This window comes from Centropristis striata, chromosome 14 (assembly GCF_030273125.1).
Source record: "Centropristis striata isolate RG_2023a ecotype Rhode Island chromosome 14, C.striata_1.0, whole genome shotgun sequence".
Lineage (NCBI taxonomy): Eukaryota > Metazoa > Chordata > Actinopteri > Perciformes > Serranidae > Centropristis > Centropristis striata.
The window spans coordinates 4944355-4959734 of record NC_081530.1 but is presented as its reverse complement, the minus strand read 5'-3'; the positions used below and the strand labels follow the sequence as shown (position 1 = coordinate 4959734).

General features: G+C 38.3%; 1 protein-coding gene across 2 annotated transcripts in view; it reads right to left on the bottom strand.

Annotated features, from left to right (window-relative positions):
• gabbr1b (gamma-aminobutyric acid (GABA) B receptor, 1b) overlaps positions 1-15380 on the bottom strand; it is a 143198-nt gene that overhangs the window by 50743 nt on the left and 77075 nt on the right. For both annotated transcript variants that reach the window (XM_059350575.1, XM_059350576.1), the window contains one exon: positions 10423-10557. In XM_059350575.1, coding sequence (XP_059206558.1) covers positions 10423-10557 — 135 coding nt within the window. The remainder of the gene's footprint in view (positions 1-10422; positions 10558-15380) is intronic.

The following is a 15380-nucleotide window of genomic DNA, read 5'->3' as shown; positions in this document are numbered from 1 at the left end:
AACTATAGATGGCTTCATGCTGTGATTTATCTTAAGTGAACTGGCTTCAGCTTGAGTTTCTGGGGACCCTAACAAAAAGTTATCTTGGCATTTGCAAATTGGTGTGCAAGTGCTTTGTGTGAACTGTGACTAGTCACGGAGAGTCACATAACGTGGTTGACAAAAATGCAGTGTGAGAGGGAGCTGTACCCATCCCTCATAATTAGCTTTGAAACCCAACAAAGAGTCCAATTTCAATTGATTTGTCATGCAATAGTTGGCAGTATGGAGCAATAATGCCTCACGCTACAAGAAATCCATGAAATTCTTTAAAACCTGGTTCCAGCAGAGTGAAGGCCAATAAAGAGGCTAATGCTAGCTAAGCTAATCAGAGGATATTGCTGCCTCATGATGCACCAGACATTGATAATATTTAGAACTATGAGGCCAGCAAGGAAAACAATATCGTATCATTCCTTCAGGACATTTTAGAAGTGCTTCTCAACACTGACTTGCGAGGGGGACTGAGAATTTACAGAACGCACAGGCTTGTGACATATTGCACAAAGCCCAGATCCTCAATGACCTGCAACAGCGCGTTTCTTGAGATTCCAGGGCATCCACATCCACAGACTGCATGCAGAGATACACTACCGGTCACGCCCCAATTTTTCCAGTTTTTTATTGAAAATCAAGCAGTTCAAGTCAAATCAACAGCTTGAAAGGGTACAAAGGTAAGTGGTGAACGGCCAGAGGTAAATAAAAAAAGGTAAAATATAATGTACATTTCAGAATTATACAAGTAGGCCTTTTTTCAGGGAACAAGAAATGGGTTACCAACTTAACTCTATGGAGTCTTGGGCTATTTTGTCCATTTTTGAATTCTTTCCATGTCTTTGTAAGTCATTTTGTGTCTTTTTTTTGTCATTTTGTGTCTTTTTTTTAGTCATTTTGTGTCTTTTGGTGTCTTTTTTGTCATTTTGTGTCTTTTTTTGTCCTTTAGTCCAACATAAAATATGATTTTGAATCTTTTTTTAACTTTCAAAACACTATCATGCTCAATAAAGAATTTTAAATGTTGCAAATGTGCATTAATTTCAGAGTACACTGAGACATTAAACTGCATCATTTTCAATTAAATTCTGAAAAAGTTGGTGTTTTCTAAAACTTTTGACCAGTAGTGTATGTAAAGTCACCTGGAGCATAAAAACGTCCTGGCTTCCATTCACTACCAGGGACAACTTGTCTTTCCTGCACGATGGTTTAACTGCATTTTTTTCGCCTCAGCTATAGAGATGTACACACACTTCGTATATTCCTGTTTACGTAGGTTGGACACCAGTGCTGCCCCTGACCAAAATAGGGCCCTAAGCGAAAAAAATTCTTCTGTTACAAATATAATACATATAATATGTATACTGTATTAGTAGTATCTACTATAATCCATTATAATGCAAACTACAACCACTAATACTGGCAGTATTACTACTTCTATACTAATATCAATTAAAAAAAACCTATTGCTATCCATTATTACTATTATTATCATTATTATCATCATCATTATTATTTTATAGGCTACAACTACAATCCTAATAAAACATACTAATTCAGTAGCCTACCAAACATACTGATATTTCAAAATGTAGCTACATTCAAATTTAGTTCCTTCTGTCAACAAAAGTTTCAAATACATTCATTTCTATCAATATTTATCTCTAATATCTCCTCCAAAGCTGCCTGTCATAATCAACAGTCAACAATAACAGCACTGTTGGACACATAAAAAGATCATCACTGGGCTTTTAATATGGAGGGGTGATGTGGGGAAGTCAGTCTTGTGCTCTTTAAGTCAGCTTCACAAACCAAACTGAGTTTAGTTTGCATCTGGCTTTGCATATTTATTTTGTGGCTTATATTACAGAGATTTACTATGTATTTTGTAACTTATCATTATTTGATGTCAGGCACTGATAAGTCATTAATGAAATTACAGTAAAAACTAACTCTAAAACTTACTCAACATTACCTTGATCAATAGTAAAAAATAAAAGGTTTGAAGCTCATAAGCTTGTAGTTTATGGTTAGGAGGAAGAAAGTACTCACTTTAATTAAAGTGTGACTTAGTATTTATGCAGGAGACCTAACCACTAGCACAAGAATCCCATAAGCTGTATTGATTAGATGGGTTTTGTTGGGGCTCCTGGTGGTAGTAGCAAGAGCAGAAGGTTGGAAATATTATTAGTAAGCTGTTCCAGTTTAAATGCCTTTGATGCCTTGTGAGATCTGAGGTTTTTACTTTAATTTTCAAACCTTACCGCCACCGTTGAGCAGCAAAAGAAGGGGCTGTGGGGGCCTGTGTGATAGCTGGAGATGCTAGGTGGCAGCAGAGTGCTTAAAGATTGAATGAACACGTATACATCAAAGAATAGACTGTACAAATAATGGAAGTAGTATCCGTGAAGCCAACTTGGCAAAGCTGACTCCGCCTTACTTCTGAATAATCCAAAAATGGGCATAGAGCTGGAGCTTGTAACAATAGGAACTATTGTTGAAAGGAACAATATACAGCACATGATAAATCAAAACAAGCAAAAGAAAAAATATATAAATATTTGTTGTACTGTTCTCATCAGAGTTATGAAACACTCAGCTAAACTCATTTCTCCAAAAATCTCCTCCAATGATCAGGCTGTTTGAAGTACTTGGCAGGATTTTAATGAAGAAAAGGTAAAAACTGAAAATAAACAAATAATACAGACAATATTAACCATTTGCATGAGTCAAATATACCTTACAACATGTTAAATCCTCCTAAACAAATATACAAATACAAATAAACATACTCACTGGCAATGCCACAATAATAAAGAAGGATGAGGATTGTTGCTCTACCGGATAACAAAACAGGACTCTAACCTTAAGCAGACCGGAGAGTCACCAAAATAAAAGTCACCTCTTCAAAATAAAAGTTCTTCAATTTCTACCAACTGTTACATGCTAGCCCTCCAGGTTCCTCATGTCCTAATCTAGACCCGTCAGTGCCAGATAATTCAGTGACATTCGGTAGTGCTGACAACCTCATAGATCGTAAAATAATTTTTCCCAGTGTGTTTTTGATCCTAAATTGTTTTCTCAGAGTCAGCAGGTAGCGGTTACGTTCTCTTCTCTGTGCCGGTCTGTTTGTTAGCTCTGTGCCGGAGCGTTTCCACACTGTAAAACCCAATGTTGCTTGTTTGTTGTTATAACAAAATTTTCCTTTTCAATACAACATGATTTGTGCAAAAAGTCATTTTAACCTAAAATATTGAGTCAAATAGCAAGAATCATTTGAGGTTACTTCTTTTCCCTTGTTGTCTTGACATAAAATTATTTTGCAGCATTGACACTCAAATATTTAAGTTGAAACAATAAGTTGGGTTTTACAGTGCATGCGCTCACTCCTGTAATTACATGTACATTATGAAGTGGTCAATGACAAAGAAATACTGGCCACAGTCTCAGTGTAGGAACTGGGGGGAAAGCTCTTTCTAACATAAAAATAGCAGTGCATATAAAAAATGAAGAACGTCTGAAATGTTGGTTTTTAGTGTGAGTGCACTTTACTTCATCCCCCAAAGAGGAGAATGACATTAATGCTTTACTTTGCTCTGAGCTCACAGATGTTAGTCATGAGCCATTTACAGCCACAATAATGTGTGAATGATCTGTTTGACTGACTTTTATTTAAAACTGACTTTTTATTGTTTGTCTATTTTATTTGTTACCTGTTGGTTGTGTTGCTTGTCTGCACTGTATTGTTAGCTACTGCTGGATAGCTGAATCTCTCCATGTGGACGAATAAGGAATCTATCTATCTTTTAGACGGAGGCAGCTGTAAGATGGCTCAATGTCTAAATCCCTACCATGTTATAATGCAGCAAACATGTTGGCCATAGATTCATAAAAACAGTTGTTCATTGCCTTCTGTCAGCTGTATCAGGCCTGATGTTCAGCCTTCTTCATTGATGAACATGGTCTCACAGGAATCCATGAAATAGCCACAGATTCGCTTAACTCAAAATCCGTGGAATAGCCACGGAATCACTCAAATTTCCGTGAAACTGACACGGATTTTGCTACAATGCAAGTTAATGACAGTCATATCCCGTGGCTATTCCATGGATATGTTTTCCTATTGGTTTGTTCCAAGTCACATGATTTTCAAGGTTCCGGCGGTCAGAAGAAAAAACATAGCGGACAGTTCTCTCATTTTTAGTGAAAAAAATCAATATTTTGACGTTTCTGCATAAAAATGGATTTTGATCACATTTCTAGCGAGAAATATATGTTTTATTTTCTAAATATTCACTCAGTGAATGTACATAATCACTTTGTATGTTGGAATAGCCACGGGATATGACTGTCATTAACTTGCATTGTAGCGAAATCCGTGTCAGTTTCACGGAAATTTGAGTTATTCCGTTGCTATTCCACGGATTTTGAGTTAAGCGAATCCGTGGCTATTTCACGGATTCCTGTGAGACCAGGTTGTCATTGATTTTGCATCAGATATCTTCATGACTGTTAAAACATTGATGGTTGTCTGGATGTGGAGCCTTCATTCCACAAGTATTATTTCTCTTCTCTGTAGCTTAAAGACTCCGTTGACTCTGAAGTTCATGCAGGATGTCTTCCATGACAGCCAAATGGTTAGGTGCTTGTGAAGGTTATTTATTTTATGTTGTTTTACTCTGCATTTGTAAGCATGTTTATGTCTACCTGTCAGAGATTCTGTCATGATATTTTATCCATTTTGTATCCATTTTTGGGGGGTCACATCTTCATGACGCACTTTTAGATCTGGGATTTCTTTCGTTTCAACCATATGTTTTACCTGGACATAGGATTTTTGTCATTGGACAAAGAGTTGTTTTAAGGGCTTGTCTGCTGCATGGGCACTCACAGAAGTGCAGGGGCACATACAGTACAGGCCAAAAGTTTGGACACACCTTCTCATTCAATGCGTTTCCTTTATTTTCATGACTATTGACATTGTAAATTCATCAAAACTATTAATGAACACATGTGGAATTATGTACTTAACAAAAAAGTGTGAAATAACTGAAAACATGTCTTATATTCTAGTAAGCAAAGGGTGGTTACTTTGAGGAATCTAAAATACAAGACATGTTTTCAGTTATTTCACACTTTTTTTGTTAAGTACATAATTCCATATGTGTTCATTCATAGTTTTGATGCCTTCAGTGAGAATCTACAATGTAAATAGTCATGAAAATAAAGAAAAACGCATTGAATGAGAAGGTGTGTCCAAACTTTTGGCCTGTACTGTATCTGTGAATGCAATTGTCTAGTTTTTAATCAATCAAATCCAAATTAAAGACAAAATGACTTTATTCATCCCCAAGGGGAAGAATGAGACAGCCTGATGTCTGTAGGAGAGAAGGATCTTTTGAATCTCTCCATCCTGCAACAGAGAGAGAGGAGCCGTCCACTTGCATTTTACATTTACATTTTATGCTACTCTTTCAGATTCTGGTTTGTTTTTTGTGTTTCCCCTTAACGTTAGCCCCCCATTTGAAGAGAAATTGGGCAGTGGCAGTGGATTATTTGGGGGCAATAGCAGGTGAATAATAAACGCAGCATAGAAGTGTTGTAAACCATGTGAAGGCTGGGGACCTGGAGATTAGTTGAGATGCAGCTCAGCACTGTGTCAAGATGACACAGCAGGTCATGTAGCAATGCCTGCAAGCTAGTTCAGTTAAGCCACTAAAACCGCTCTGTGAAATACACATGACATACCTCGCTCCTCATACATCCACTGCCAAAACACACCATCCCAATTTGGCGGTCTATTCAAGCTGAGAGAAAATCCTGCAGCTCTCCCTCTGCCTGTCAGTGCTGCTGCTGCCCTGCATCTGTATTGCCACCTGCTCTCTCAGCTCTCTAAGTTCATAGGCTGTGTTCGTTTCTCATGCGATTGCTACCTTCCCCTGTGGCTCTGTTGGTCGCTATGTCTCTCGCCACGTCTGATTCAGAGAGTAAGTCTCAGCCTCTGGGGAAGAAGGTGGCTTTACTCCTGACACTCAGGCTCAGGCTGCTGAGGTTCACTTCGAGAATGAAGCAGAATCGCCTTTTTGACCATAATATTCCAGTTCTATCTGGTCTTAACCCTTTTAGGCCTAAAACGCCTGGAAAAAATGCCTGTAAAACCTATATTTGAGAGCTTATACATGTGGCTTTTATAAGAAGTTGAGTTTATTTGTCCAAACCTTCAATTAAGTTTTTTTTTTTCTTTTAAATCAACGTGTTGCATTGCGACACTCCCACATGTATTCTGATGCACTTCATTGGCCAAGAGACCGAAAATAGGTGGAAAAACTACAAATACAACAAAACGACGTATCTGCTTTCCCGGCTTAAATGGGTTAACCATGAAAAGCTTTTTAATAACTGCCCAACAAGAAACATTTTTTTTTATTTAACCTTTATTTAACCAGGGAATATCCCATTGAGATTAAGAACCTCTTTTTCAAGGGAGCCCTGGCCAAGAAGCAGCAAACACAGAATACAGTTACATATTTACATAACATACAGTACAGGCCAAAAGTTTGGACACACCTTCTCATTCAATGTGTTTCCTTTATTTTCATGACTATTTACATTGTAGATTCATCAAAACTATTAATGAACACATGTGGAATTATGTACTTAACAAAAAAGTGTGAAATAACTGAAAACATGTCTTATATTCTAGTAAGCAAAGGGTGGCTACTTTGAGGAATCTAAAATACAAGACATGTTTTCAGTTATTTCACACTTTTTTGTTAAGTACATAATTCCATATGTGTTCATTCATAGTTTTGATGAATCTACAATGTAAATAGTCATGAAAATAAAGAAAACGCATTGAATGAGAAGGTGTGTGTCCAAACTTTTGGCCTGTACAGTATAACTGTATTCTGTGTTTGCTGCCTCTTGGCCAGGGCTCCCTTGAAAAGAGGTTCTTAATCTCAATGGGATATTCCCTGGTTAAATAAAGGTTAAATTAAAAAAATTAAAAACAATAAATAAATAAAATGTTTCTTGAAACATCTGTCCATCCATCATTGATCTATCGGCTCCCCATGATTAAAGCACTGGTACATCACTAGGGAAAGCAGACATTACTGATGCCTTCAAAGTCATGCCACTCCACCCCTTGCAATCGCATCTTTTCAGCGTGAAATGAGAATCCAAATTGTACTTCTCTTTAAAATTGACATTTGATTACCTCACTAGCCCCCGCATTTTCAACACCTTGTCAGAAGGGTTATGCTGGATCCTTTCCAACACATGTAAACTCCTGTTTGTCCCTCATCTTTTAGATTTTCTTCTAGTCGTCGATTTTCCCTCGTCTCCACTTTCTCTCAGCATATCAGCAGTGACAAGCCTATTCTATGAGTTATGTGTCCTGCTTTCAGAAGAGAAAACAGTAGGTCCCTCCACATGTTTGAAATTTCTCGGCATTACCCTATTGCAGGCTTCAAGATATCAAATCCTGGTCTGCCGGTACAATCTTCTCTGAAAGAAATGTCTTATCTCTACTAGGTCACTTTTACTTTGCCATGCGCATCATTCCTCATTCTCGTTAGCGTCGGCTAATTCTGTTCAAAATCTTAAAGGCACTGTAATCTTAGATGAAGGCTGTTGCTCAGATCTGCCGTTCTGGTCCTTTCTATGCGATGAATGGAACAATATTTTGTTTGTTTATAATGACTATGTCGAGTGCTCAGATTTTCTCCTGTTCTTTACTGATGCAGCCCCTGGACAAGGAAACAAATTATGGTGTTTTGTGACAATGCTGCTACAGGAAATATTTAATTCAGGTTGCTCTAAAACAGCCATAATAAACAGTCTCATGCAATGTTAAACTTGGATGTTTCAAAAAACATTTTGCAAGCTACTCTCATTTCTGGTCACCAGAATTGTGTAGCTGCTGCTTTCTCTCATCTGCACAAAGGCTTGTGAGTTCCTTCACCCCTTACTTAATTTAAAGCATAAATATTTCTAACTTCTCCCCTGCCTAATTCTATTATTGCATATCAGGTGGTTTGCTGGATACGGTATGTATTTATATTTGCGCTTTTGTCATTAATGTGCTTACAGGAGACTGCTTTTCACTTGGTAATATATTCCATTCATGGCCAACAAGCTCCTGGGTAATGTCCTCTTGGTGGCTGGTGCCAGGCACACACACACACATAGAAGCTCTCCCTCTGCCTGTCAATGCTGCTGCTGCCCTGCATCTCTATTGCCACCTGCTCTCTCAGCAGGCGCCGATTGGGGGAAATACATATCCATCACTCCTAAACACCTCGAGTAAATTGCCTGTGAGGCAGTGATGAGGTTGGAGTCTAGACACCAACATCTAACTATTGCTGTTGCAATAAACATTTTAAACGTGATGTCTGACTGAAATACAGTGAGGTCTAGTTTCAAGAAATGCCCTCACTGCAATGAAATGGCTACTATGGAGACTAACATGAATAAAATTGGGATTGAATCTACAAGAGTCTCAGCTTTCCAGTGATATCAATTTTACAATTCACAGACTGTTTAGGGACCCCAATATGCAGAAATATTTAAGTAGGCGAGAACACATTTTAATGCATATTAAAAACTGTGTTTTTGGCATTAAACTGCATGATGTTGTCACAAAGCAGGCATGTATGTCAAGAAGAGACTTGTGAGTACTGATAGAGCCCATTTTCATTCAGATATCTTGAGGTCGGAGGGTCGATTTGAAAATGACAATGTCCTTGCTAAAATAGCTCCTGGACCTTAGTGCTGAAGGACACAAAGGCTATCCTTGCTTCTTTCCCTGAAGAGGACAGCAAACCACTCCAGCTAAAGGCCACTCAGGGGACTGAATGGTTCTGACGATGGGCTTCACTTAGCATGTGGTTGTGAGTATATTTACCACTTCGACTCGTTTTGAACATGCTACTGGTGGCTGCAGCCTCTGACACATTCATTCATTATCTTTAACCGCTTATCCGCACTCAGGTCGCAGGGGTTCAGCTGACATTGGGCGAGAGGCGGAGTACAACCTGGACAGGTCGACGATCACAGGGCAGACAATCACACACTCAGACAATCACACTCTCGTTCACACCTACGGGCAATTTAGAGTCACCAATTCAACCTAAACTGCATGTTTTCGGACTGGAGTCGAACCAGCGACCCTCTTGCTGTGAGGCAAGAGGGCTAACAACTACACCAGCCTCTGACACAGTTAACCACCAAACCCTACTCTCTACACTCACTGAGCTCATACAACACATTTTATCCACAGGGGTGCCTCAAGGGTCAGAGCTCGGTCCCCTTCTCTTTTCTGTATACACCAACCAGCTATTCCTGCTTTTCCCACCAAACGTCCCCACAGTCTCAGCTTGTATCTCTTCATGCCTTGCCAATATTTCTACATGGATGACAGAACACCACCTTCAGCTCAACCTCTCTAAGACAGAGCTTCTTGTCATCCAGACCCATCCCGCTCTATATCAGCCAATAAATATTCAGCTCAGATCAATCCAACTTGTGCCCAAAAGTTCTGCCCAAAACTTGGGTGTCATGACTGACGAACAGCCGACCAGCTGACCTTTAAGGTTCATAGATAGATAGATTACTTTATTCATCCCCGAAGGGAAATTTGGTGTGCCAATTTCATGTGGCCACAATCGCCGGATTGTACCCTATACAACAATTGTCCTGTACAACATCAGGAAGATTAGACCCTACCTGGCAGAGCATGCAACACAACTCAAGGGTACATGACCTTGTGATATCATGTATAGAATACTGCATCTTTCTACTGGCAGGTCTCTCTGCATGCACCTTCAAGCTGCAGCAGATGATCCAGAACGCGGCAGCCTCTCTGCTGTTAACCAGCCCAAAAGAGCACGTGTCACTCGATTATACATATCTCTGCATTGGCTCACAGTTGCAGCCTGCATGAAATTCAAAACTCTTTTCTTTTGCCTACAAAACAGCAACTGGTACAGCTCCTGTCTCCCTTCTCACACCCTCCTGTTCAGTATGATCTTCCAGTGAAAGGCTATGTCTTAGACTCTCCTCTGTAGTTCCATCTGATCTGCTGAGTCCTCCTTGATCTTTAAGAGAGACTATAGACCCGCCTCTTTCGTGAACACCTTCACACAAAATCTACATGGATGAAAAACAAAAAAAAGCACTATTTGCACAGTTCTCACACTGCCTGATGGTGCCTACATCCTATTGGACTCAAACTTAACCCATGGCACTTACTATATGGTGTCTCCTGACTAGATCTTTGCTTGTGTTGTATGAAGGCTCAAACGCACGTCACTTTAGATAAAAGCATTCGCTCAATGAAATTGTAACACTGTCTTATAACACAAACAGAAAGGTGAAAGTTCTTACCACTATGAGGTTCCACATGCGAGCAGCCTCGGCCACCAGTGTAGAGACAGAGCTGCATCCAGGCATCAGCACAATTTTAATGGGCTCAGTGTACAGGAGGTCATACAGCAGCTTGGTGGCCTCACCTGGATCACACTGTGGACACACAGGCACAGACAGCAGGGCAGTCAGAACAAGAATATGTCAAAAGGGAAAGGAAGGACAACTGAAACAGCTGTGTGTAGGACCAAGAGTGTGCAGCACACAGCACAGCAGAAACAGTCGGTAATGACCTTTATGGTTATCAGCAAACAACGGAAAAGTGCATGCAGACAGACAGTTCAGTTCTTTCTCTGGGCTGGAGAAAAAAGTCATAACCCAATATATTTAGGCTGAATATCTATATACGATATATATCCCAATATTTTTATCGCAAAGTGAGAGCAAATGTTCAAAGTCAAAGCCAAATACAAGAAGTAGTTTTATTGAAACCGTTTATTTAAGCAAACATAAATACTATATAACAACAGGAGTACCTTTTTTTAAATTTTTTAAATCAAACCTCCATAAAGTGCACATTTAAATAAAAAAATGTCTTAAATAAAAATAGCCTTTGAAATAAAATAGGCTAATGTTTTTCTGAAATAAATATATTTATATGAGAAAAGAATAACAAACATTATAAAAGAACTACAAATGACAAACTCTAAGAAGTAGAGGTAGTAGTGAGGCTGACTGAGAAGAATGGATGACCTGGGTGATGCAGAACTGTGACAGACAACATGAATCCAGCAGTATATTGTTAAATAATACTACAAATTATGGATTTGTTTCAACCACACAAGAGTTGTTAAATATTTGATTAGTGGAAAGACTTAAATAAGAAAGATTTTGTGAGTTTTTTTTCTTCTTAATGATTCAAGTGTGTTTTAGATTAGTCAAACTCGCAAGTAACCTAGTCTTGGTTGGTACACAGAAACACAAAAAATACCATCATATACTCAAAAGGTATGAAGAAACAGCTGCAGTATCTGTTTCTTCATACCTTCTGAGTCTACAAGCCTAGCTTGTGATGTCAACCTTTTTGAATGTAACTACTTAGAACAGTAAGAAAAAACAGAAACAACAATAAGAAGAAAGGAGAACTGGGGACTAACAGATCTCAGAATAAAGCAGATTTAAATAGGTTGGCTTTGAGAGCAGCTTTAAAAGAGGGAAGAATGTCTGCTGTGTTGGAGGAGAGACTTTCAGAGGGAGGGGGCAGCAGTGAAGAAGGCCCTCTCCCCTCAGGTCTGCGTAGAAGATGGCAGATGCCACCACTATGTCATAAAAATGTCCCCAGCAGAGTTTACCCCCAGAAGTTTTTATGTAGAAATTTGGGATATTGTTAGTCCATAAACGCTTAATGGCTTTACTTTTCAGGTACATATGGGGCATTTCAGATCAGACAATATCTGTTATCTCTCTGCTTTTTAAAAATACAAAAAATCCTTTGAAGTGTGGTAATTACCGCCCAATTTTCTTCAATCAGCAGGGATCTTAAATTCAAGAAATGCTAAATTGTTAGCAATGAGAATGGAATACATGGTATAATAAATGAAGAGCATATAAAGGGGCACCACAGCTGATTACATGTGTTGTTTACCTCACATCATAGATACTATAGGCGACACAATTATGGAATCATGTGCAATTCTCTCAGCTGGTGCAAAGAAAGCCTTTGATTTGGTAGAACGGAAATATTCATGGATGGATTTGGATTTGGGGAAATATTATCAAAATGGTAAAAGGTCTTTATATAATGCTACAGCAGCAGTTTAAACAGACCCCTATTGATCCTCTCCTTTTAGGCTTCTTATTTAAATATTAATATTCAGCTGTCATTATCCAAGATAATGAAAACTTATTTTGAAGGCACCAAAAGACTTAGACAAATGAAGTTCTTTGGATATTAGCTTACAAGGAAAAATATCTCCAATAAAGATGAATGCTTTACATTGTCCTTTGTTCAACTAAGTGCACATGCCACATATAACCTTACACAGAGCCGAGGCATGAGCAGCAGCCAGAGGGGCACAGAGAGGCACGTTCCAAGGACACCTCAACCTGAGACAGGATTCCTCTGTGTAATGCCGGGGTAAACATTTACCCACCAGTCAAGCCCCATTATCTTGATCCACACCGCAGTATTCCTTGCTTTCTATTTGCAGCCTATAGTCAATGAAAAATCAATAAGCTATTTATATGATAATGATGAAGGTGTTATCCATTAATTGCTCCACAGTCATGGTCGGATGACTGTTGGTAATTGGATTGTATTTTTTGTCATAATGTCATTAACATTTGTCATTCTGCCAATGATCACTTTCAACGCAAAGTATGATATAAAACTCTTTTCCCTATTTATGAATAAAAATGGGGCTACACGGTGGTGTAATGGTTAGCACTTTTGCCTCCCACCTGCAGATCTTTCAGTGAGGAGTTTGCATGCAGCTTAGGTTTAATTGGTGACTCTAAATTGCCTGTAGGTGTGAATGAGAGCATGATTGTTTGTATCTATATATCATCCCTGTGATAGTATCTGTCGATAAAAAATTTTTAAAAAGCAATTGTAGAAATCTATTTATAACATATGAAAAGTCTAAATAAAGCTGCTGGGCTTTTTAAGGGGGAAGAAGAAGAAGAAGAAGAAGAAGAAGAAGAAGAAGAAGAAGAAGAAGAAGAAGAAGAAGAAGAAGAAGAAGAAGAAGAAGAAGAAGAAGAAGAAGAAGAAGAAGAAGAAGAAGAAGAAGAAGAAGAAGAAGAAGAAGAAGAAGAAGAAGAAGAAGAAGAAGAAGAAGAAGAAGAAGAAGAAGAAGAAGAAGAAGAAGAAGAAGAAGAAGAAGAAGAAGAAGAAGAACCAGATGAAGAAGAAGAAGAACCAGATGAATAAGAAGAAGAAGAAGAAGAACCAGATGAATAATAAGAAGAAGAAGAACCAGATGAATAAGAAGAAGAAGAACCAGATGAATAAGAAGAACCAGATGAAGAAGAAGAAGAACCAGATGAAGAAGAAGAAGACCAGATGAATAAGAAAGGGAAGACAAATGAGACATACAAGAGCATATAATTCGAACTAGAGAAGTTCTCTGCTGGAATATGCCATAAGAAGCTAAAGTAGTAGGAATAGTTGGATAAAATGGGTTGAATGACACCATTAATGTTTAAAATACGTGGAATGTTTTTAAAAGTATGAGTTAGGACAGGAATGTCAAATAACTTGATTTTTCCATTTTCTACTTTACAGAATATTTTACAGCTCCTCTTTACTCTACGAGCTGAGTCCCCTTCTCTCTCTGAACATTCCCACAGAGGCACACTATTCTCCCATTAGACAATACGATTCAAGATTCACTCTATTGCACTTTATTGAGTGTTTTCACACACAGAAGAAACAAAATACTGGTTCTCCCCACCTCCGATCAATGCATTAAAAGATAGTAACACATATTTAAAAGGTGTCCATTGAATAAAAACTTTAAAACATTCCAGACACACAGTTAAGAAGCAAACCTGACACATTAAAAATATGATAGTGACCATATGAAGTGCATTAATGTGCAGGGAGGGGACAGCTTGCGGAAGCTGTTCAGCGACTTGCTGGATCTGCAGCAGCTGTACCTCTTCTCAGTCAGCAGGAGCGAGAACAGGCTGTGGGGGGTTAAAGTGTTTAATAATTTAAAAGGTATCCAGAATATAAATAGTAGCTGGCATGTCCCCTTAAGCTGAATTTTTTAATGCTTAAATGGAGTCTTGAGACTACTGTATGTGGGAGGAGATAGGTTGTAAAGTTTAGAAAGTCACCCGTAGTAGAATATTATCTGAACTACTGATTCTGATCTGACGTGATTTTTTACTAACCTTTCTAACAAAGTTGAGTATTTTAAAAAGTTCTGATGGGATTTGAAAGATGAATAATATTCACAATGTCTAAAAAAATTTAATATTTTAAAATCAGTTTCTACATGAATGTATGAATGAGTCAGGAGTTGAAATGTATTAGAAAGTAGGAACATTCCATTCATTTGCTTGAATGGGGAAAAGGAGGAATATTTCAGATGTTGAATACTTTTGAAGGAGATATAAATAAATAAAAAATAATAATAATAAAGGATTCTTGAGGTAGAAGAACATAGCGTGCCATTTGATGTGGCCCATTGTCATAATAATCTGTTTCAGTATTTAGTAAGTTTCAGAGGCAAATCGTGAACACACTGCGGTGAGGTTTTGTGCAGGAGTGACGATCAAAAACACAGTCAAGAGGCGTCTTTTGTGAATTTTCAAAGTTTTAAACTTCAGACAGTAGTGCCACTATCAAGACAATCAGAGCATTTGCCATAGGACTGGATCGATCTGCAAAGTTTGGTTTATTGTCATGCATTGGAAGATTTCATGGTAGGAAGAAGAGCGAGAACAAATGAGAAAACAAGAGGGACCCAACACTAATAATAACATTAGAAAATAACAAGAGGGACCAATAGCAAAGCTGCCAGGCACCTAATAAGAATAGGGTTCACATTTTGTTACATAATGATTAATGATGCAGGTGCACAAATCTACAGCAAACATGGGTTTAGTCAGACAAATTTGTGAAATAACTAACACCTGTAAATTACTTATTTAAAAATAGATGTATTGTGGCCTATTGCTCAAAGGCTAAAACCACTGTAGGCAGGTTTAATAATGAGCACATCATCAACCTAGCTACCTAGCTGGCTACATCATCATGATAAAATGGCTACAAGCAAAGATCATTGCTGTAAGTCTGCAGTGGCAAGTAGCCAGGCTGAGGCCAGTATACTGGAGTAGCACAGAAATTGGTGTGTGTGTGTGTGTGTGTGTGTGTGTGTGTAGTGTCAAGTCAAGTCAAAGTTTATTTATAGAGCACATTTAAAAACAACCTCAGTTGACCAAAGTGCTATACAGTTATTAAAATAGAA